Source organism: Taudactylus pleione, unplaced genomic scaffold, assembly GCF_031769625.1.
Source record: "Taudactylus pleione unplaced genomic scaffold, aTauple2 ptg000530l, whole genome shotgun sequence".
In the NCBI taxonomy this organism is placed as follows: domain Eukaryota; kingdom Metazoa; phylum Chordata; class Amphibia; order Anura; family Myobatrachidae; genus Taudactylus; species Taudactylus pleione.
In genome coordinates this window covers 223,805-247,639 of record NW_028284932.1, presented here as the reverse complement: position 1 = coordinate 247,639, position 23,835 = coordinate 223,805, and the positions used below count along the sequence as shown (strand labels likewise).

The following is a 23,835-nucleotide window of genomic DNA, read 5'->3' as shown; positions in this document are numbered from 1 at the left end:
CGCCCTCCCCTCCCGCAGTGTCCCGTTACCAAGGGGGCCCCGCCCTCCCCTCCCGCAGTGTCCCGTTACCAAGGGGGCCCCGCCTCCTGCAGTGTCCTGCCACTAATGGCCCCGCCCTCCTCCTGCCTACCTCTGAGACTCCCATCTCTGCCTGGAGACTTCACACAGGACCATGTGGCCAGGTAGCAAAGTGAATGCTACGATCATCCAGAAGCCATCCCCCTTCCTTACAGTGATTAAGCCTGTAGGGAACGTAGCAAAGAGACATCAACCGTTCTGCTAGATCAGAGATGGGCAACGTGCTGCACTCCAGCTGCTGTGTAACTACACATCCCGCATCCCCTGTAACTGTAACCCATAATGTAACCGCAAATCTAGTAGTTCCATTGTAACCATCACACACCATACTGTACACACACCATACTGTACACATCATACACCATACTGTACACACCATACACCATACTGTACACACCCCATACTGTACACATCATACACCATACTGTACACACCATACACCATACTGTACACACCCCATACTGTACACACCCCATACTGTACACATGTACACACACCATACTGTACACATCATACACCATACTGTACACACCCCATACTGTACACATCATACACCATACTGTACACACCCCATACTGTACACAATGTACACACACCATACTGTACACATGTTCACACCATACTGTACACACACCATACTGTACACATCATACACACCATACTGTACACATCATACACACCATACTGTACACACACCATACTGTACATACATCATACACCATACTGTACATACACACCATAATGTACACATCATACACACGCCGTACTGTACACACATCATACACCATACTGTACATACACACGCCATACTGTACACACCATACTGTACATACACACCATAATGTACACACACATCATACACACACCATACTGTACACATCATACACACACCATACTGTACACACAACATACACCATACTGTACACACGCACCATACTGTACACGCACCATATTGTACATACACGCACCATACTGTACATACATGCACCATAATGTACACACACATCATACCATACTGTACACATACAATACTGTACACACACCATACTGCACATCCACACATCATAAACACACCATACTGTACATACACATCATACACACCATACTGTACACATACATACACATACCATACTGTACACACATCATACACCATACTGTACACACATCGTACTATACACACACCATACTGTACACATCATACACACTCCATACTGTACACACTCCATACTGTACACATCATACACCATACTGTACATACACATCATACACATGCCATACTGTACACATACAATACTGTATACACACCATACTGCACATACACACACCATACTGTACATACACAATACTGTATACACACAACATACACCATACTGTACACATACACACACCATACTGCACATCCACACATAAACACACCATACTGTAAACATACACCCCATACTATACACTCATCATACATACACCATACTGTACACACATCATACACCATACTGTACACATACACACCATACTGTACACATACACATCATACACACCATACTGTACACATTATACACACACTATACTGTACACACACCGTACTGTACACACACTATACTGTACACATACACACACCGTACTGTACACACATCGTACACACACCATACTGTACACACACCATACTGTACACACACAACATACACACCATACTGTACACACAACATGCACGCCATACTGTACACACACACCATACTGTACATACACACACTCGCCATATTGTACACATACACACCCCATATTGTACACACCCACCATACTGTACACACACAACATACACACACCATACTGTACACACACAACATGCACACAACATACACACACCATACTGTACACACAACATGCACGCCATACTGTACACACACCATACTGTACACACACAACATACACCATACTGTACACATACACACACCATACTGTACACATACACACACCATACTGTACACACACCATACTGTACACACACCATACTGTACACACACCATACTGTACACACACCCACACCATACTGTACACATACACACACCATACTGTACACATACACACACCATACTATACACACACCATACTGTACTCACACCATACTGTACACACACAACATACATGCCATACTGTACACACACCATACTGTACACATACACACACCATACTGTACACACATCATACACACACTATACTGTACACACATTGTACACACCCACCATACTGTACACACAACATACATGCCATACTGTACACATACACACACCATACTGTACACATACACACACCATACTGTACACATACACACACCATACTGTACACACACCATACTGTACACACACACCATACTGTACACATACACACACACCATACTGTACACATACACACACCATACTGTACACACACCATACTGTACACACACTCACACCATACTGTACACACACAACATACATGCCATACTGTACACACACCATACTGTACACATACACACACCATACTGTACACACACCATACTGTACACATACACACACCATACTGTACACACATCATACACACCTCATATTGTACACACCCACCATACTGTACACATACACACACCATACTGTACACATACACACACCATACTGTACACATACACACACCATACTGTACACATACACACACCATACTGTACACATACACACACCATACTGTACACATACACACACCATACTGTACACACACCATACTGTACACATACACACACCATACTGTACACACACAACATACATGCCGTACACATACACACACCATACTGTACACACACCATACTGTACACATACACACACCATACTGTACACATACACACACTATACTGTACACACATCATACACACCTCATATTGTACACACCCACCATACTGTACACACAACATACATGCCATACTGTACACATACACACACCATACTGTACACATACACACACCATACTGTACACACACCATACTGTACACATACACACACACCATACTGTACACATACACACACACCATACTGTACACATACACACACCATACTGTACACACACAACATACATGCCATACTGTACACACACACACCATACTGTACACACACCATACTGTACACACACCATACTGTACACACACTGTTTTCATTGCAGCCATATTATTGTGTTTATTATTTGAGGTTTTATATTTTTTTGTGCTTTTTCTCCAGGCAATTCAGAAGGGGAATACAGAGATTGCACGGATACACGCAGAGAACGCCATCCGGCAGAAGAACCAAGGCATAAATTTCCTGCGGATGAGTGCTAGGGTGGACGCGGTAGCAGCGCGAGTGCAGACTGCGGTCACTATGGGCAAGGTGGGTAATCTTCCCTCCGAGCCGCTAAATGCCAATTCCACACTGTAACCGGACGCCTTTCGTCTAGGCCAACCCTGGTCACGGGTTAGCGCTTTTGGACTCCCACTCGCCGTCAGTGACCGCCTGTCACTGACTCCGCCCACTGTGCCATGGGCGTTTACTGAAGCTGCCACCACCAAACTCTACCATCGGCGTTTGGAACCTCTTATTAGGTACACTCAGGCTCCTACCGCCGGCTCCTGGAACCGCTCTGCTGCGTCGACTAACTGCGGACACACCTCCTGTTTGGTGTCGGCTGTTCCCACCTGATCCCTCGCAATGGACCAGGTCTGCACGGTAGCTGGCAGAGGGCTTGAACTTGGAGACACTGAGCTCTTACCCAGAACAGCCGGAGAACGGAATAGCGTTTGGCGCAATTCTGTTGTCGCAGGGTACAGATGTAGTTGAAGTAAAGGCAAAAAGGTGTTTATTGCTCTGTCTTAAAGAAGACTCATCGCTTCGGATTGAAGGGGAATAATCAGCATACAATACAAGATGTTACAGGAATTCTTCTCCACACAGGATTTACAAGGATGTACAACATACAGGGCTCACAGGCCTCTTTTATATCATTCTTACACACAATATAACAGGGGGGTAAAGCCGCCCTGGGTTCCACTCAACCAATCAGGCTGTCTCACATAATATAATTATTTAACAACATATTACATTTCAAAGGAGTCACCCAATTTCCTCCTTTATAATCTACCACCTAAAAGCAGTTGCTTCCTAAACATAAACTGATTTATCATACAGTATAACCGTCTCCTAACATGGTGATATAACATTTCACAGGAAATAGTAAATGACATTCATCCTTCCCAACCGTAACACATTCAGTGACATCCAAAAGGTTCTTGAAAACAAGCAAATTGTCTTTTCGAAGGAAGTTCTGTAATTGAAGGGTTTGGCTATATGACACTATTCACACCTTCACACAGAAACCTTCCAGCCAGAGGCCCTGATTCAGAGCCGGACGGTCTGAAAGAGCGCTCGCTCTGAATCTGGGCGTGTGTTGTTTTTTTTTTTTGTGCGGCCTCCTGGCCCCTTGCATAGCTGTGAGTGACCACCCACAGCTATTGTGAGCGGCCAGGGTGATGGTCGCGATGGTCAAGACCATTCGGCTTGCGACAAGACCCTTGTAGTAGGGTCTCGTGGCCGCAAGCCCCAGAGAGCTTCTGGCTCTAATAGAGCCGGAAGCTCTCCCCCTGACATCACTTGTAATGTCAGTGGAGCCGCCCACAAACGGCAGGCGTTCGCTTGGGAACATTTCAGTTTGTGAAGCCAACCCCCGGCCACGCCTACCAAATGGGGCAAGCTGTCAATCACCATCGACAGCTCGCCCCCTTTGGTGCGAGACCTGGAGGGATGGAGCGTCCGTCGCTAGCTGGGTCTGTCACATGCGCATGACGGAGCCGGCTTCGTCGTACGCATGCCCAGTGGGCAAACAACGACCCGATTGCGAGCGCTCAGCGCTTGCGACCGGGTCTGAATCAGGCCCAGAGGTCACTGACCACAACAGGTCTTCCTATTCATCAGACCTCCTGCTAGGAAATCACAATCAGCATCTAGTTTCTGCAGTCACAAGCTTGTCATGTCTTATACCGGCATATACAAGTAGTGCATTTTCTCTACATAATATACATTTAAACCATATAGTGCACAGCCTATTAAATATATGTTGCTTCATGCACTAATACATTGCACATCAGCTGCAGTGCATTACAGCAATACATATTTTAATACAGTTTATTATAAACCATGTGCAGTATGCTTTTACACTGTGTCCTCACTGGGACCGTAACTGTTTCAGCGCTGGACGCAGTGGCTCCCAGTGTGCAGCCACACTCTACCCGCACTCCCCCAGTGCAGCCACACTGTGCCCGCACTCCCCCAGTGCAGCCACACTCTACCCGCACTCCCCCAGTGCAGCCACACTGTGCCCGCACTCCCCCAGTGCAGCCACACTGTGCCCGCACTCCCCCAGTGCAGCCACACTGTGCCCGCACTCCCCCAGTGCAGCCACACTGTGCCCGCACTCCCCCAGTGCAGCCACACTGTGCCCGCACTCCCCCAGTGCAGCCACACTGTGCCCGCACTCCCCCAGTGCAGCCACACTGTGCCCGCACTCCCCCAGTGCAGCCACACTGTGCCCGCACTCTCCCAGTGCCGCAGGTCCAGCACACTTATTGACACTCAGCGCCTAGCGCAGAGTACACATTTACAATGGGCGCCTGGTGCCTTTTGTCCTTTTAAAAATGGCGCCGCAGCACAGGGGTTAACCCCTTCAGTGCCATGGCCGCCATTATACACGTGGGGCCTGCGTCCGGCCACACACACATTGGCTCTTATTGTGGAGATAGAAATAATCCCCATGACCTAATCTGACTGGTCTCGCAAGTCTGCTCCTCTGTGCTGACGGGACCCTGATATTAATGGGCTGAAGGTCTGACTTACCCATAGGCTGCACAGGGAACTGTGTATCGGGGCTCCTAGCCCCACTAATGCTCCTGATTTGTCCACCACAGCGAAGGTTACGGAAGTCCGAGATTATTGTTTTACGTTTAGTCACTTTATATTTTGCGTGTTTCCATGTAGACTTATAAATCCGAGGTTTGGACATAGCGTTAAGGCTTTGTGTTTTTATATTGCAGGTGACAAAGTCAATGGCAGGCGTGGTGAAATCAATGGACGCTACGCTGAAGAGTATGAACCTGGAGAAGGTCAGTGCATGGAGCCTAGTGTGTATGTGTGTGTGTGTGTGTGTGTGTGTGTGTGTGTGTGTGTGTGTGTGTGTGTGTATGTATGTATGTATGTATGTATATATGTATATGTGTGTAACTTATCTATCTCACTCTGCATTTACTCTCTGCAGATCTCAGCTTTAATGGACAAATTTGAGCACCAGTTTGAGACCCTCGATGTTCAGACACAACAGATGGAAGATTCAATGAGCAACACAACAACACTAACTACCCCACAGGTCAGTGATGGCACAATAATAACACTAACTACCCCACAGGTCAGTGATGGCACAATAATAACACTAACTACCCCACAGGTCAGTGATGGCACAATAATAACACTAACTACCCCACAGGTCAGTGATGGCACAATAATAACACTAACTACCCCACAGGTCAGTGATGGCACAATAATAACACTAACTACCCCACAGGTCAGTGATGGCACAATAATAACACTAACTACCCCACAGGTCAGTGATGGCACAATAATAATACTACTACCCCACAGCTCAGTGATGGCACAATAATAACACTAACTACCCCACAGGTCAGAGATGGCACAATAATAACACTAACTACCCCACAGGTCAGAGATAGCACAATAATAACACTAACTACCCCACAGGTCAGAGATGGCACAATAATAACACTAACTACCCCACTACCCCATAATAACACTAACTACCCCACAGGTCAGTGATGGCACAATAATAACACTACTACCCCACAGGTCAGTGATGGCACAATAACAAGAGATATGGTAAGAACTTACCTTTGTTATCTCTGTTTCTACGAAGTCCATAGGGTCCACAGGGTTGACCTTGGGGTTATAGCTGGAACAGGATCCATGGGCACCACACAGTTAAGCTTTTAGCTCCCAGGATGCACTTGGGTCCTCCTCTATACCCCGCCCCCGAGCCACAGGCACCTCAGTTGGTAAGCAGCCTAGGCCGGAGGAGAATATGGAACAGAGAGAAGGAAGACTAGAACACACAAGAAACCATACTCACAGCAATAGGAGACGGAAAACCGGTGACCAGCCACACAGCCCATTTGAAGCCAGGTGCGTCAGGGCGGGCGCCCTGTGGACCCTATGGACTTCGTAGAAACAGAGATAACAAAGGTAAGTTCTTACCATATCTCTTGTTTTCTACTTCAGGGTCCATAGGGGGTCCACAGGGTTGACCTTGGGGATGTCCCAAAGCAGTACAACTAAGGGCGGGGACGCTCCTGTGCTGAAAGGAGTACCCGGCGCCCAAAGGATGCATCCTGAGAGGCAAAGGTGTCAAACGCATAGAACCTCAAAAACGTTTGAATTGAAGACCAAGTGGCCGCCTTACACAGCTGAACAGCAGAAGCGCCACGTCTAGCAGCCCAAGAGGGACCCACAGAACGAGTGGAATGAGCCTTAACAGAGGCTGGCACAGGTAAACCCTCCTGTGCATAAGCCTCACAAATAACGGAACGAAGCCAACGGGCTAACGTTTGTTTGTTGGCAGGCCAACCCCTCTTGTGAAAACCAAAGAGGAAAAACAAGGAATCAGACTTCCTAACGGAAGCCGTCCGGTCTACATAAATTCTAAGCGCCCGGACCACATCTAAGGAAGTCTCACCAGCTGAAAGATCAGGGGACTGAAAAGCTGGCACAACAAGTTCCTGATTAATATGGAACTTCGAGACCACTTTGGGCAAAAACTCAGGACGAGTGCGGAGCACCGCTCTGTCCTGGTGAAAAATCAGGAAAGGAGGGCGACAGGAAAGCGCCCCCAATTCAGACACCCTCCTGGCCGAAGCAATTGCCAGGAGAAAAACCGTCTTAAATGTCAGCCACTTGAGCTCCACCGCCTCAAGAGGCTCAAACGGAGGACCCTGCAGGACCCGTAGCACCACCGCCAAGTCCCAAGGAGCCACAGGAGGCACAAAGGGAGGCTGGATCCTGAGAACACCTTGGAAAAAGGTGTGAACGTCTGGTAGTATAGCAATCCGCCGTTGAAACCACACGGACAAGGCGGACACATGAACCTTCAGAGATGCAAGGCGTAAGCCGAGATCCAATCCTGACTGAAGAAATTCCAAGATCCTAGAAACTCGGAACACCTGAGGATCATAAAGTCTGGACTCACACCACTGAAAGTAAGTGTGCCACACTCTGTGATAAATCCGTGCTGAAGCAGGCTTGCGTGCCCTGAGCATCGTACCAATAACCGAACTGGAGAAGCCCCGAGACCTCAAGACGGCTGTCTCAAGAGCCACACCGTCAAAGACAGCCGACCCAGATCCGGGTAAAGGCAGGGCCCCTGAGACAACAGGTCCCGACGTTGAGGAAGAAGGTACGGAGCGTCGATGGAGAGGCTCCTCAGATCGGAGTACCAAGGACGTCTGGGCCACGCCGGAGCTACCAGCACGAGCATGCCGCCGTCCTGCTTGAATTTCCGCAGAACCCGAGGAAGCAGGGATATCGGAGGAAACAGATACGCCAGGTGAAACGTCCATGTCACCGACAGCGCGTCCACCAGACTTGCACCTGCGTCTCTTGTCCTTGACCCGTAAACGGGCAACTTGTGATTGTGACGGGAGGCCATCAAGTCCAGCTCCGGCAGTCCCCACCTGTCCACGAGTAGCTGAAACACCTCTGGGTGAAGCGACCATTCCCCGGGATGCACGTCGTGACGGCTGAGGAAGTCCGCCTCCCAATTGAGGACTCCGGGGATGAAGACCGCCGAGATCGCTGGAATGTGACCCTCCGCCCAAGACAGGATACGAGACACCTCCGACATCGCTGCCTGACTGCGAGTTCCGCCTTGGTGATTGATATACGCCACCGTGGTGGCGTTGTCGGACTGCACCTGTACCGCCCTTCCGTGAAGAGCGGGGCCGGACGACTGCAGGGCCTTGTATACTGCCCGCAGTTCCAGGATGTTGATGGGGAGAAGTGCTTCTTCCGCTGACCAACGACCCTGAAGCGACAAAGAGCCGGTCACTGCCCCCCAACCCCGGAGACTGGCATCCGTCGTGAGCAGGACCCAGTCCGGGATCCAAAATGGGCGCCCCTCGACCAGATGAGCTGTCTGAAGCCACCAAGCCAAAGATAGCCGAACGTCCGGAGACAACACCAGCACCTGAGAGCGGCTCCGGTGAGGTAACCCGTTCCATTCTGATAGAATCAGCCCCTGCAGGGGCCGGGAATGGAACTGGGCAAATTCCACCATGTCGAATGTCGACACCATGGACCCCAGAACTCTCATAGCCGAATGGACCGACAGGCGGCAACGGCTCAGGCAACTGCGTATCCGCAGCTGTAGTGAGGCGACCTTCTCCGGAGTCAGGAAGATCCTTTGCTGACGCGAATCCAGCAGGGCTCCCAAATGAACCATCTGCTGTGATGGAATCAGAGAGGACTTTTTCCAATTTATCAACCACCCGTGCGCTTGCAGGCAAGCGATCGTCAGGTGGAGATGTTGAAGCAGTACCTCCGGGGAGCTCGCCAGCAACAGGAGGTCGTCCAGGTACGGCAGCAGCCGTACATTCTGGTTCCGAAGATGTGCGGCCATGACCGCCATAATCTTCGTGAACACCCTCGGTGCCGTGGAGAGACCAAAGGGTAGCGCCTGGAACTGATAGTGGTGTTGAAGGATAGCGAACCTCAGATACCGCTGGTGTGAAGATGCTATCGGAACATGGAGGTAGGCGTCCTGGATGTCCAGGGACACCATGTAATCCCCCGGTTCCATCGCCAGAATGATGGAACGTAACGTTTCCATCCTGAACTTGGGAACTCTGAGGAATTTGTTCAGAGACTTCAAGTTGAGGATAGGGCGATGAGAACCATTGGGTTTCTGCACCAGAAACCGAGACGAATAATACCCCGTCCCTCGTTGTGATAGAGGAACGGGAACAATGACCCCTGCTTTCAGCAAGGACTCTATAGCCTCCTGAACCTGTAACGCCTTGGTCTTGTTCTGAGAAGGACTTGTGCAGAAAAACTGGTGGGGTGGTCTGTGCCGAAAAGACAGGGCGTACCCCTGGGAGACCACTTCTCGAACCCAGGCATCCGTGGTGGTATTGTGCCAGCACTGGGCAAATAGAAGAAGTCGGCCTCCCACTCTGAGGTCCCCCAGAGGGAGGCCCGTCCCATCAGGCCGCAGGTTTATCTTCCTGCTTGGAAGAAGGGCGCCGAGCACTCCAGGCTTGCTTCTTGGTTTTAGAGGCCGTCTTACTCGCAGACTGTCTCGGGAAGGACTGACCTTTCGCCTTACCCTGAACCCGAAAGGAACGAAAAGCCGAACTCCGAACCTTAGCAGGCAGTGCCGCTGAAGGGAGGAAGGCCGACTTGGATTTAGCCAGGGTGTCCACTATTTTGTCCAAGTCCGGACCAAATAGTAATTCCCCATTGAAAGGTAAGGCCTCCAGACCTTTCTTTGAATCAGAGTCCGCTCTCCAGGACCGCAACCATAAGGATCGGCGGGCAGACACCGCTGCAGCCGATACCCGCGAGGTCAGCAGACTAGCATCTAAAGAAGCTTCTCCAATGTAAGAAGCGGCGTCCCTCATTTGTCCCAACAACGCCCGCTGGACATCCGGAGCGTCGTCCGGGAAGGTATCTTCCAATGCATTGGCCCACCCCTCAATGGCCTTGGCCACCCAGGAAATGGCCATGGACGGTCGGGCCACCGCCCCGGAGAGGGAGTAAATAGACTTTAAGCAAGTCTCAACTTTCCTGTCCGTGGGATCCTTCAGCGAGGATATCGACGGTAATGGTAAGGTGGCGCCCCGAGTTAAACGGGTGACATGGGAATCCACCGCCGGTGGAGTTTCCCATTTTTTACAATGTGCCTCAGGGAAGGGGTAATTAGAAGCCAACCGCTTCTGAGGAAGGAATCTCTTACTGGGCGCCTGCCAAGCTACCGCCATATGATCCGTCAACTGATCCGACAGGGGAAACACCGCAGAAGCCACCTTAGTTTTTTTGAAACTAGGAAACTTCGACCTAGGAACCGGTGCCTCATCCTCTATAAGAAGAATAGCTCGCACCGCCCTAACTAGTGCTCGCACATTTAATGGACGACTTGGTATCCATTTCCTGGACCGAGGCGTCCGAGTCAGTGTCATCAGGGACCTCCCCATCATCTGAGGAACCCTCTGAGTCCGATACCTGAGCAGCCCGTGTCATGAGTGGGCGTTTAGAAATCCTAGAAGGCATGTCAGTCTGCAACATTGACTGAAAAGCCGAGGAAGCGGCCGCCAAATTTTGCACGGAGTTGGAGAGCACATCCACCCATGGTGGAGGCGTCGCCATAGGGGCCTGAAAAGGTACCACAGGCTGCTGCGGCACAGGGGAAGCCTGTATATACATAGGCAACCCCGCATAGGGACCAACTGATTGAGACCCAGGAGGACTCCGCAATAACTGCGGGACACCCGGGGAATGGGGGATGGCCGGCTGGGGCACCGCCCTAGTAGGGAGAGCAGTCGGGACCGACAGACGGTCCGCAATAGACACCAGCACTTGAGAAAACATCGCCCACGGTGGTTCCTGCGCCAGAGAAGGTCTGGATGGGCCAGGAGCCACCTGGCATCGACTACACAGGCCATCCTGTGACAAATCCTCCCTATCTACTCCTGCAGAACAGCGTCCGCAGGAGGCCAACACCGGAGCCACTGAGCGCTCAACCTCCTCGTCTGACATGACAGAATATATTATATATCTGGCACCAGGGTAGAAGTGAAACGCACTCACCGGTGTGCTGAACAACAGCCCACAATATGGCACTGAGTAGCACACTACTGTATGTGACGGACCTCACAAATACGTGATCTATATAAGTGAGGTCAGTAGAAACGCCCCTCCCCCACACACCTGCAGGGCTTGTAGGAGAAGTAAAGGGACAGGTATAAGCTGACAGTAAGCGGAAAATAAGCACAGACAGGCAGCACTAGCAAAAAGTCACATACCATGCAGGAAGATATACTCACTGCACCTTTCCACTACAATCAACCTGCCCAGATTCAGTGTCTGGGAGGGCTATAGTGCTGTGTACGCTGTCCTTAATCAGGGGAGAGGTACACAGGGGGACCGGTCCACGTGCTCCCTGAGATCTGCGCTGCCACTGGGAAAATGGCCGCTGGAGACCTCAGAGGAGGAGTGGCCGAGTAACTGCAGCTCAGCGACGCCAGACTGCGTGCTGAAAGGCGCGCTGAGCTGAGGGGAGGAGCCGCTGACAGGGAAGGCTTCCTCCCCTAGCTGGCCATAACCCCAGGGATGCTGGCTTCCCGCTTTCCGGTTATCCCTGGTGGTCTAGTGGTCCCACGGGTTATGGGGGGGGCCCGCCGCCACTGCCAGCAGCCTCCGGTCTGTCCCCAGGACCGGAGGCTAAAGGACTGCATTTAAGGCATTCCGCGCGCCGCCGCTAGCCAGCGACGCGCGGCTTACCTGCATCCCCGGCGACTCCGGCAGCAGTCCTGGGAGGTAGGCAGAGTCCGGCTAGTACGGACTCTGTCCTCCCGCCGCGATCCCCAGATCAGTACTGGCGTCGCGGCGCCAGTCGGGGATCAGAGCGGCAGCGTGGGCGTCTGTACAGACAGCCCTTCGCTGCCGTCTGTAGTAAAAATAGATTAAAACTAAATAAAATTTAACTTAAAATAAAAAGCTTCTGGGGGCTGCTCCTGCAGCCCCCCTGCGCGGTGACCGACTCCGGCCGGGCACCAGCTTACACTGAGGTGCCTGTGGCTCGGGGGCGGGGTATAGAGGAGGACCCAAGTGCATCCTGGGAGCTAAAAGCTTAACTGTGTGGTGCCCATGGATCCTGTTCCAGCTATAACCCCAAGGTCAACCCTGTGGACCCCCTATGGACCCTGAAGTAGAAAATAACACTAACTACCCCACAGGTCAGTGATGGCACAATAATAACACTACTACCCCATAATATCACTAACTACCCCATAATATCACTAACTACCCCATAATAACACTAATTACCCCACAGGTCAGTGATGGCACAATAATAACACTACTACCCCACAGGTCAGTGATGGCACAATAATAACACTACTACCCCACAGGTCAGTGATGGCACAATAATAACACTAACTACCCCACAGGTCAGTGATGGCACAATAATAACACTACTACCCCATAATAACACTAACTACCCCACAGGTCAGTGATGGCACAATAATAACACTACTACCCCATAATAACACTAACTACCCCACAGGTCAGTGATGGCACAATAATAACACTAACTACCCCACAGGTCAGTGATGGCACAATAATAACACTAACTACCCCACAGGTCAGTGATGGCACAATAATAACACTAACTACCCCATAATAACACTAACTACCCCACAGGTCAGTGATGGCACAATAATAACACTAACTACCCCACTGGTCAGTGATGGCACAATAATAACACTAACTACCCCACTGGTCAGTGATGGCACAATAATAACACTACCCCATAATAACACTAACTACCCCACAGGTCAGTGATGGCACAATAATAACACTAACTACCCCACAGGTCAGTGATGGCACAATAATAACACTAATTACCCCATAATAACACTAACTACCCCACAGATCAGTGATGGCACAATAATAACACTAACTACCCCACAGGTCAGTGATGGCACAATAATATCACTAACTACCCCATAATATCACTAACTACCCCATAATAACACTAATTACCCCACAGGTCAGTGATGGCACAATAATAACACTAACTACCCCACAGGTCAGCGATGGCACAATAATATCACTAACTACCCCATAATATCACTAACTACCCCATAATATCACTAACTACCCCATAATAACACTAATTACCCCACAGGTCAGTGATGGCACAATAATAACACTAACTACCCCACAGGTCAGTGATGGCACAATAATAACACTAACTACCCCACAGGTCAGTGATGGCCCAATAATAACACTAACTACCCCATAATATCACTAACTACCCCATAATAACACTAATTACCCCACAGGTCAGTGATGGCACAATAATAACACTAACTACCCCACAGGTCAGTGATGGCACAATAATAACACTAACTACCCCATAATATCACTAACTACCCCATAATATCACTAACTACCCCATAATAACACTAATTACCCCACAGGTCAGTGATGGCACAATAATAACACTACTACCCCATAATAACACTAACTACCCCACAGGTCAGTGATGGCACAATAATAACACTAACTACCCCACAGGTCAGTGATGGCCCAATAATAACACTACTACCCCATAATAACACTAACTACCCCATAATAACACTAATTACCCCACAGGTCAGTGATGGCACAATAATAACACTACTACCCCATAATAACACTAATTACCCCATAATATCACTAACTACCCCATAATAACACTAATTACCCCACAGGTCAGTGATGGCACAATAATAACACTACTACCCCATAATATCACTAACTACCCCATAATATCACTAACTACCCCATAATAACACTAATTACCCCACAGGTCAGTGATGGCACAATAATAACACTACTACCCCATAATAACACTAATTACCCCATAATATCACTAACTACCCCATAATAACACTAATTACCCCACAGGTCAGTGATGGCACAATAATAACACTACTACCCCATAATAACACTAACTACCCCACAGGTCAGTGATGGCACAATAATAACACTAACTACCCCACAGGTCAGTGATGGCACAATAATATCACTAACTACCCCATAATATCACTAACTACCCCATAATATCACTAACTACCCCATAATAACACTAATTACCCCACAGGTCAGTGATGGCACAATAATAACACTAACTACCCCACAGGTCAGTGATGGCACAATAATAACACTAATTACCCCACAGGTCAGTGATGGCCCAATAATAACACTAATTACCCCACAGGTCAGTGATGGCACAATAATAACACGAACTACCCCATAATAACAGTAATTACCCCACAGGTCAGTGATGGCACAATAATAACACTACTACCCCATAATAACACTAATTACCCCACAGATCAGTGATGGCACAATAATAACACTAACTACCCCACAGGTCAGTGATGGCACAATAATAACACTACTACCCCATAATAACACTAACTACCCCATAATATCACTAACTACCCCATAATAACACTAATTACCCCACAGGTCAGTGATGGCACAATAATAACACTACTACCCCATAATAACACTAACTACCCCACAGGTCAGTGATGGCACAATAATAACACTAACTACCCCACAGGTCAGTGATGGCACAATAATAACACTAACTACCCCACAGGTCAGTGATGGCACAATAATAACACTAACTACCCCATAACAACACTAACTACCCCACAGGTCAGTGATGGCACAATAATAACACTAACTACCCCACAGGTCAGTGATGGCACAATAATAACACTAATTACCCCATAGGTCAGTGATGGCACAATAATAACACTAACTACCCCACAGGTCAGTGATGGCACAATAATAACACTAACTACCCCACAGGTCAGTGATGGCACAATAATAACACTAACTACCCCATAATAACACTAACTACCCCACAGGTCAGTGATGGCACAATAATAACACTAATTACCCCACAGGTCAGTGATGGCACAATAATAACACTAACTACCCCACAGGTCAGTGATGGCACAATAATAACACTACCCCCCCCATAATAACACTAATTACCCCACAGGTCAGTGATGGCACAATAATAACACTACTACCCCACAGGTCAGTGATGGCACAATAATAACACTAACTACCCCATAATAACACTAACTACCCCGCAGGTCAGTGATGGCACAATAATAACACTAACTACCCCACAGGTCAGTGATGGCACAATTATAACATGAACTACCCCATAATAACACTAACTACCCCACAGGTCAGTGATGGCACAATAATAACACTAACTACCCCACAGGTCAGTGATGGCACAATAATAACACTAACTACCCCACAGGTCAGTGATGGCACAATAATAACACTAACTACCCCACAGGTCAGTGATGGCACAATAATAACACTAATTACCCCACAGGTCAGTGATGGCCCAATAATAACACTAATTACCCCACAGGTCAGTGATGGCACAATAATAACACGAACTACCCCATAATAACAGTAATTACCCCACAGGTCAGTGATGGCACAATAATAACACTACTACCCCATAATAACACTAATTACCCCACAGATCAGTGATGGCACAATAATAACACTAACTACCCCACAGGTCAGTGATGGCCCAATAATAACACTACTACCCCATAATAACACTAACTACCCCATAATATCACTAACTACCCCATAATAACACTAACTACCCCACAGGTCAGTGATGGCACAATAATAACACTAACTACCCCACAGGTCAGTGATGGCACAATAATAACACTAACTACCCCATAACAACACTAACTACCCCACAGGTCAGTGATGGCACAATAATAACACTAACTACCCCACAGGTCAGTGATGGCACAATAATAACACTACCCCCCCCATAATAACACTAATTACCCCACAGGTCAGTGATGGCACAATAATAACACTAATTACCCCATAATAACCCCTCACTCCGCCCCCTAACACATATAATCTCCTGCAGCAGAGGCTGACTGATAGCCCTCCCCCCCCCCCCCCCCAGCGGAGTCTGAGGCCTGGGGAATGAGGCTTCTCTTCCAGCTCACACCCTTTTCTATTCGCCACCATTTTTGTGAGTTACGCTTTATCAATTTGCCGGTTACGTGGCCCTGGCTTGGGGGGAGGGGCTGCACCCGGATCATGGTTACGTGGCCCTGGCTTGGGGGGAGGGGCTGCACGCGGATCATGGTTACGTGGCCCTGGCTTGGGGGGAGGGGCTGCACCCGGATCATGGTTACGTGGCCCTGGCTTGGGGGGAGGGGCTGCACCCGGATCATGGTTACGTGGCCCTGGCTTGGGGGGAGGGGCTGCACCCGGATCATGGTTACGTGGCCCTGGCTTGGGGGGAGGGGCTGCACCCGGATAATGGTTACATGGCCCTGGCTTGGGGGGAGGGGCTGCACCCGGATCATGGTTACGTGGCCCTGGCTTGGGGGGAGGGGCTGCACCCGGATCATGGTTACGTGGCCCTGGCTTGGGGGGAGGGGCTGCACCCGGATCATGGTTACGTGGCCCTGGCTTGGGGGGAGGGGCTGCACCCGGATCATGGTTACGTGGCCCTGGCTTGGGGGGAGGGGCTGCACCCGGATAATGGTTACGTGGCCCTGGCTTGGGGGGAGGGGCTGCACCCGGATCATGGTTACGTGGCCCTGGCTTGGGGGGAGGGGCTGCACCCGGATCATGGTTACGTGGCCCTGGCTTGGGGGGAGGGGCTGCACCCGGATCATGGTTACGTGGCCCTGGCTTGGGGGGAGGGGCTGCACCCGGATCATGGTTACGTGGCCCTGGCTTGGGGGGAGGGGCTGCACCCGGATCATGGTTACGTGGCCCTGGCTTGGGGGGAGGGGCTGCACCCGGATCATGGTTACATGGCCCTGGCTTGGGGGGAGGGGCTGCACCCGGATCATGGTTACGTGGCCCTGGCTTGGGGGGAGGGGCTGCACCCGGATCATGGTTACGTGGCCCTGGCTTGGGGGGAGGGGCTGCACCCGGATCATGGTTACGTGGCCCTGGCTTGGGGGGAGGGGCTGCACCCGGATCATGGTTACGTGGCCCTGGCTTGGGGGGAGGGGCTGCACCCGGATAATGGTTACATGGCCCTGGCTTGGGGGGAGGGGCTGCACCCGGATAATGGTTACATGGCCCTGGCTTGGGGGGAGGGGCTGCACCCGGATCATGGTTACGTGGCCCTGGCTTGGGGGGAGGGGCTGCACCCGGATCATGGTTACGTGGCCCTGGCTTGGGGGGAGGGGCTGCACCCGGATAATGGTTACATGGCCCTGGCTTGGGGGGAGGGGCTGCACCCGGATCATGGTTACGTGGCCCTGGCTTGGGGGGAGGGGCTGCACCCGGATCATGGTTACGTGGCCCTGGCTTGGGGGGAGGGGCTGCACCCGGATCATGGTTACGTGGCCCTGGCTTGGGGGGAGGGGCTGCACCCGGATCATGGTTACGTGGCCCTGGCTTGGGGGGAGGGGCTGCACCCGGATAATGGTTACATGGCCCTGGCTTGGGGGGAGGGGCTGCACCCGGATCATGGTTACGTGGCCCTGGCTTGGGGGGAGGGGCTGCACCCGGATCATGGTTACGTGGCCCTGGCTTGGGGGGAGGGGCTGCACCCGGATCATGGTTACGTGGCCCTGGCTTGGGGGGAGGGGCTGCACCCGGATCATGGTTACGTGGCCCTGGCTTGGGGGGAGGGGCTGCACCCGGATCATGGTTACATGGCCCTGGCTTGGGGGGAGGGGCTGCACCCGGATCATGGTTACGTGGCCCTGGCTTGGGGGGAGGGGCTGCACCCGGATCATGGTTACGTGGCCCTGGCTTGGGGGGAGGGGCTGCACCCGGATCATGGTTACGTGGCCCTGGCTTGGGGGGAGGGGCTGCACCCGGATCATGGTTACGTGGCCCTGGCTTGGGGGGAGGGGCTGCACCCGGATCATGGTTACGTGGCCCTGGCTTGGGGGGAGGGGCTGCACCCGGATAATGGTTACATGGCCCTGGCTTGGGGGGAGGGGCTGCACCCGGATCATGGTTACGTGGCCCTGGCTTGGGGGGAGGGGCTGCACCCGGATCATGGTTACGTGGCCCTGGCTTGGGGGGAGGGGCTGCACCCGGATAATGGTTACATGGCCCTGGCTTGGGGGGAGGGGCTGCACCCGGATCATGGTTACGTGGCCCTGGCTTGGGGGGAGGGGCTGCACCCGGATCATGGTTACATGGCCCTGGCTTGGGGGGAGGGGCTGCACCCGGATCATGGTTACGTGGCCCTGGCTTGGGGGGAGGGGCTGCACCCGGATCATGGTTACGTGGCCCTGGCTTGGGGGGAGGGGCTGCACCCGGATCATGGTTACGTGGCCCTGGCTTGGGGGGAGGGGCTGCACCCGGATCATGGTTACGTGGCCCTGGCTTGGGGGGAGGGGCTGCACCCGGATCATGGTTACGTGGCCCTGGCTTGGGGGGAGGGGCTGCACCCGGATAATGGTTACATGGCCCTGGCTTGGGGGGAGGGGCTGCACCCGGATCATGGTTACGTGGCCCTGGCTTGGGGGGAGGGGCTGCACCCGGATCATGGTTACGTGGCCCTGGCTTGGGGGGAGGGGCTGCACCCGGATAATGGTTACATGGCCCTGGCTTGGGGGGAGGGGCTGCACCCGGATCATGGTTACGTGGCCCTGGCTTGGGGGGAGGGGCTGCACCCGGATCATGGTTACGTGGCCCTGGCTTGGGGGGAGGGGCTGCACTTGAAAAGGTCTTTTAGTTATGACATTTGTAAATATCTATTGATTGATTTCTCTAGGTAGGTAGATACCCTTTGCTGAGGAGTGTATCTAACACTACAGATGAGGAATCTGCTTACAGTCCTCTACAGCATGACATGTGCCCGATATCGCATGCCTTAGTCTGTCACTAATAGCGCGTCACAGAGTCCTAACTGAGGGAACATCTAACTCCATATATATATAATTATATTGGGCCATCACCATTATCCTAAATTGCTGTTTAGCTTAGGGTATACGGAGTGTTTTAGATTGTGAGCTCTTGTAGTGAGAGAACCTCCTAGATTCCTGGGGCTACTGTACAGAGCGTTTCCCTTATACATCACCGCAGGTTATTACTAGTATCTGGGTCTCATCTGCGCTGGTCAGGACAGCAATAATACGTTTGATAAGTCGGTAGATGGGAAACCAACATTTTATTAAATTTACTGTGGGAGTTTTGCGTCCTAGGCCGGGGTAAGCTGAGACAATGGGGCAGTCATCGGGCAGAGGTGGTAGCGTGGTGCTCGTGCCACTTATTGGCGGATGTGTATGTAGTAAGATCTCGCTCATATCTCGTTTTCTTGTTTCTATTTCAGAATCAAGTGGACAGTTTACTACATGAGATGGCGGATGAAGCTGGGTGAGTGAGGTCATTAATCTGCTGGGAGTCACCCGGGGGCTTCACCTGCACTCTCCATAAACGTCTGTAATGTCTTTCTCTAACCTGGGCCTACAAGCGGCGGCTGCTCCTGGGGGGACCTGGGCCTACAAGCGGCGGGCGCTCCTGGGGGGACCTGGGCCTACAAGCGGCGGGCGCTCCTGGGGGGACCTGGGCCTACAAGCGGCGGGCGCTCCTGGGGGGACCTGGGCCTACAAGCGGCGGGCGCTCCTGGGGGGACCTGGGCCTACAAGCGGCGGGCGCTCCTGGGGGGACCTGGGCCTACAAGCGGCGGGCGTTCCTGGGGGGACCTGGGCCTACAAGCGGCGGGCGTTCCTGGGGGGACCTGGGCCTACAAGCGGCGGGCGTTCCTGGGGGGACCTGGGCCTACAAGCGGCGGCTGCCCCTTGGGGACCTGGGCCTACAAGCGGCGGCTGCCCCTTGGGGACCTGGGCCTACAAGCGGCGGCTGCCCCTTGGGGACCTGGGCCTACAAGCGGCGGCTGCCCCTTGGGGACCTGGGCCTACAAGCGGCGGCTGCCCCTGACCTTTATGCGCCTGTCCAGGTCCCATATAAGAGCCACGTTACTGTAGACTGATCATACATGTACTGGCTGAGGTATGCGATGCCTCTGGTTACCGTTGTGCTCTGTCTGTCAGACTCCTACAATGGACAGATTATGACACAAATAGGCGCTATTGTCACGTTTCAGTCCAAAAACTAAAGATTTACATTGTCCCATCTGTATCCAGAGACCGCATTTTTTTTTTACTTTGTCTCTCGTGTTCCTCCCAGTGCTGGATATCCTTTAATGTAAGTGTGTTCTGTTTATTTACAGCCTTGACTTGAATATGGAACTGCCTCAAGGCCAAACCGGCTCCATTGGTACCAGTGTAGCATCTACAGAACAGGTAAAACCCACCTTCACCTCCATCCTTATGTAATAGCTAAACGACACAGAATTCTTGGATGTTGGGTTCTATGAGAGGGGGGGGGGGGGGGGGGCATTCATTTACACTGAGTGGTGTTGGTGAAGTCCTAGTTAGAGAATGGGGAAGAGCTTGTGTGATACAGAAACAGATCTTCTTCCCCAGCCATTTGCATAGAGCAGTCATGTTTAATTCTGTGCAGAGGGACAAAGCTTCTCTGATGGGCAGATGGAGCCAGGCCGGTGCGCGGGAGCCTAAAGATTGATCAGTCTGAACGATTGGCCCCAGATTGGTGGCTTTATAGATGGAGCGAGTACAGTTAGTCTCTGTCTTACACATTGTACGTGAGAGAATCCGCTCTGGGATATTATCTGGGAATAGGCTCCAGTAGAAAGATCCTTTCACACATTGTCTATACAGTATACCATCAGAAATACTGTGGTCACTGTACGAAGCAGACCGCAAAAAGGTGTTATAGCGGAGGTGAGACGTCAGCACCACCCATCTGACAACATTAGAGAACTGGCAGTGGTCACCTAGATGTTACTGACTGCTCCCATTGATCTCCACCCTAAGTATGGAGCAAGCGGGTGAGCGGGAGCCAAGAGGTTAGCAGGGAGAAGAAGCCCTGGTGCTGCCTGGGTAATCCTGCCAGCTTCTCTACGCAGCTCCCTCTTGGTCCCCCTGGCAGTAGTACTGGATATGTGAGAGTAGAGAAGTTCCCTCTGCCATGTGTCTGTTATATAGGTGTATGTATAATAACCATGCACTGATCAGAACGTTTCTCTACGCAGCTCCCTCTTGGTCCCCCTGGCAGTAGTACTGGATATGTGAGAGTAGAGAAGTTCCCTCTGCCATGTGTCTGTTATATAGGTGTATGTATAATAACCATGCACTGATCAGAACGTTTCTCTTACAGGATGAGCTGTCGCAGAGACTTGCCCGTTTACGTGATCAAGTGTAGGAGATTCTGCCCATCCATAAGTGCATTAACTGCCTTTCACTGTATATATGTGGTATATACCTGGATATATAATTCTCCTGTATATGTTTCCATTCATAAATATTATTATACACACAAGAGGCTTATTCACTGGTCATAGAGCCTTATCTGCAGCCCCCATGTGTTATGGCGTATAAAGGGTTCAGGTCATGTTCCACACTGGCGCCATTCCCCAAAAAACCGCTTCCTAAACAGAACCTCTCCCCCCCCCCTCTATGGGGATTCTGCATTTGCTCCAGACATTTTTGTTCTAATCATTATTTTAGTAAAAGTCAAATGGTTTTGTCCTGGACTAAAGGTCTATGCAAATACGTCCTACAGCGTGTAACCCTGAGCCTGCAGTAATATTGTAATTGTCATATTGAACCATGACTCCACGCCTGGGATGAGACGCAAAGTGTGTGTGTATCTAGCAGTGAGACGTAGAACGCGGATCTCTGTATAGTGCAGGGGTCTTCAAACTTGGCCCTCCAGCTGCTGTGGAACTACACATCCCAGCATGTACTGCCACCTTTTTGATATAACAGCATGCTAAAACTATGTGCAGTGCATGCTGGGATGTGTAGTTCCACAGCATCTGGAGGGCCAAGTTTGAAGACCCCTGGTATAGTGTGTCTGAAATACTGACACCAGGATGAGTATAATTAGTCTGAATTTTGAGTCTCTGAGTCTGTAATGACGGGGACACCTGCAACACGTAATGAGCTTTTCATATTATCCAGGTTATTTATGGCGTTTCGCGGCGAGCATTACGGTTCCGTGATATTTTCTGATGCAGAAATCGAGCCATCATTTCATACATATTCTCTGAACAATAACTCTTCTGATTTATATTTTGCGGGTGATGTGAAGAAGTCGTATAATTATATCATTCTGCTCCAATAACATCAACCGCAGTCGTCGCGGCGTAGAATGCATCCTCTGCGGTGCGTGTGAACCGTTCTCCGCTCCCCGTTCTCGCTGCGCCTTTCCCTCATGACTAAGCGCTTTTTTTTATCTCCTGTGGACATTTGCTGAGATTAAATCTATTTTGCGTCCGTATTTATGTTCCCGCTTCCCATGTATATGTCTCCATCTCTTGTACAATGTCCTTCATACGACTTGTCTTCATCCTCTGACTTTTCTACTTATGGTCTGTGTTGCTTTTAATAAAGTGTTTTTGCTTTCCATGTCTGTGTGCAGTTGATGGGTGCGTCGTATAAAATTGCCGGTCTGTGTGCGCTTTGCTCCAGCTGCGGCTCTCGCATCCAGTCCCCAGCGCTCATTATCCCGCACCTCGTATGATGAGGTCTGCAGCTGCCTCTGAGTTCTGGCTGTTTGCTAACTTAGACCACATACATTGAATACCTGACGTGGGGGAGGCCTGAGCCCTGATTAACAAGCCGGTCACCTTGGTAACAAATCTCCCCTCCCCGCCCTCTGCTCAGGGCCCTCGTATTCTGCAGCTCCTGATGGACACTGACTTTCTGAGAGCTCTTCCTATAAACGCATCTAGTAAAACCCTTTCTCGCCTCGTCCTCTGGTCACCTTCTCACAGTGACTGGATGAGCCTGTTTCAGCTGTTATT

General features: G+C 51.0%; 1 protein-coding gene across 1 annotated transcript in view; it reads left to right on the top strand.

Moving 5' to 3' along the window:
- Positions 1–23,437, top strand: part of CHMP1B (charged multivesicular body protein 1B) — a 29,670-nt gene extending 6,233 nt beyond the window's left edge. The window contains exons 3-8 of the mRNA XM_088450842.1: positions 3,312–3,458; positions 6,152–6,220; positions 6,373–6,480; positions 20,275–20,318; positions 21,175–21,247; positions 22,185–23,437. Of these exons, the coding sequence (XP_088306968.1) occupies positions 3,312–3,458; positions 6,152–6,220; positions 6,373–6,480; positions 20,275–20,318; positions 21,175–21,247; positions 22,185–22,229 (486 nt within the window). The 3' untranslated portion in view covers positions 22,230–23,437. The remainder of the gene's footprint in view (positions 1–3,311; positions 3,459–6,151; positions 6,221–6,372; positions 6,481–20,274; positions 20,319–21,174; positions 21,248–22,184) is intronic.
- The last annotated feature ends 398 nt before the right edge of the window (positions 23,438–23,835 follow it).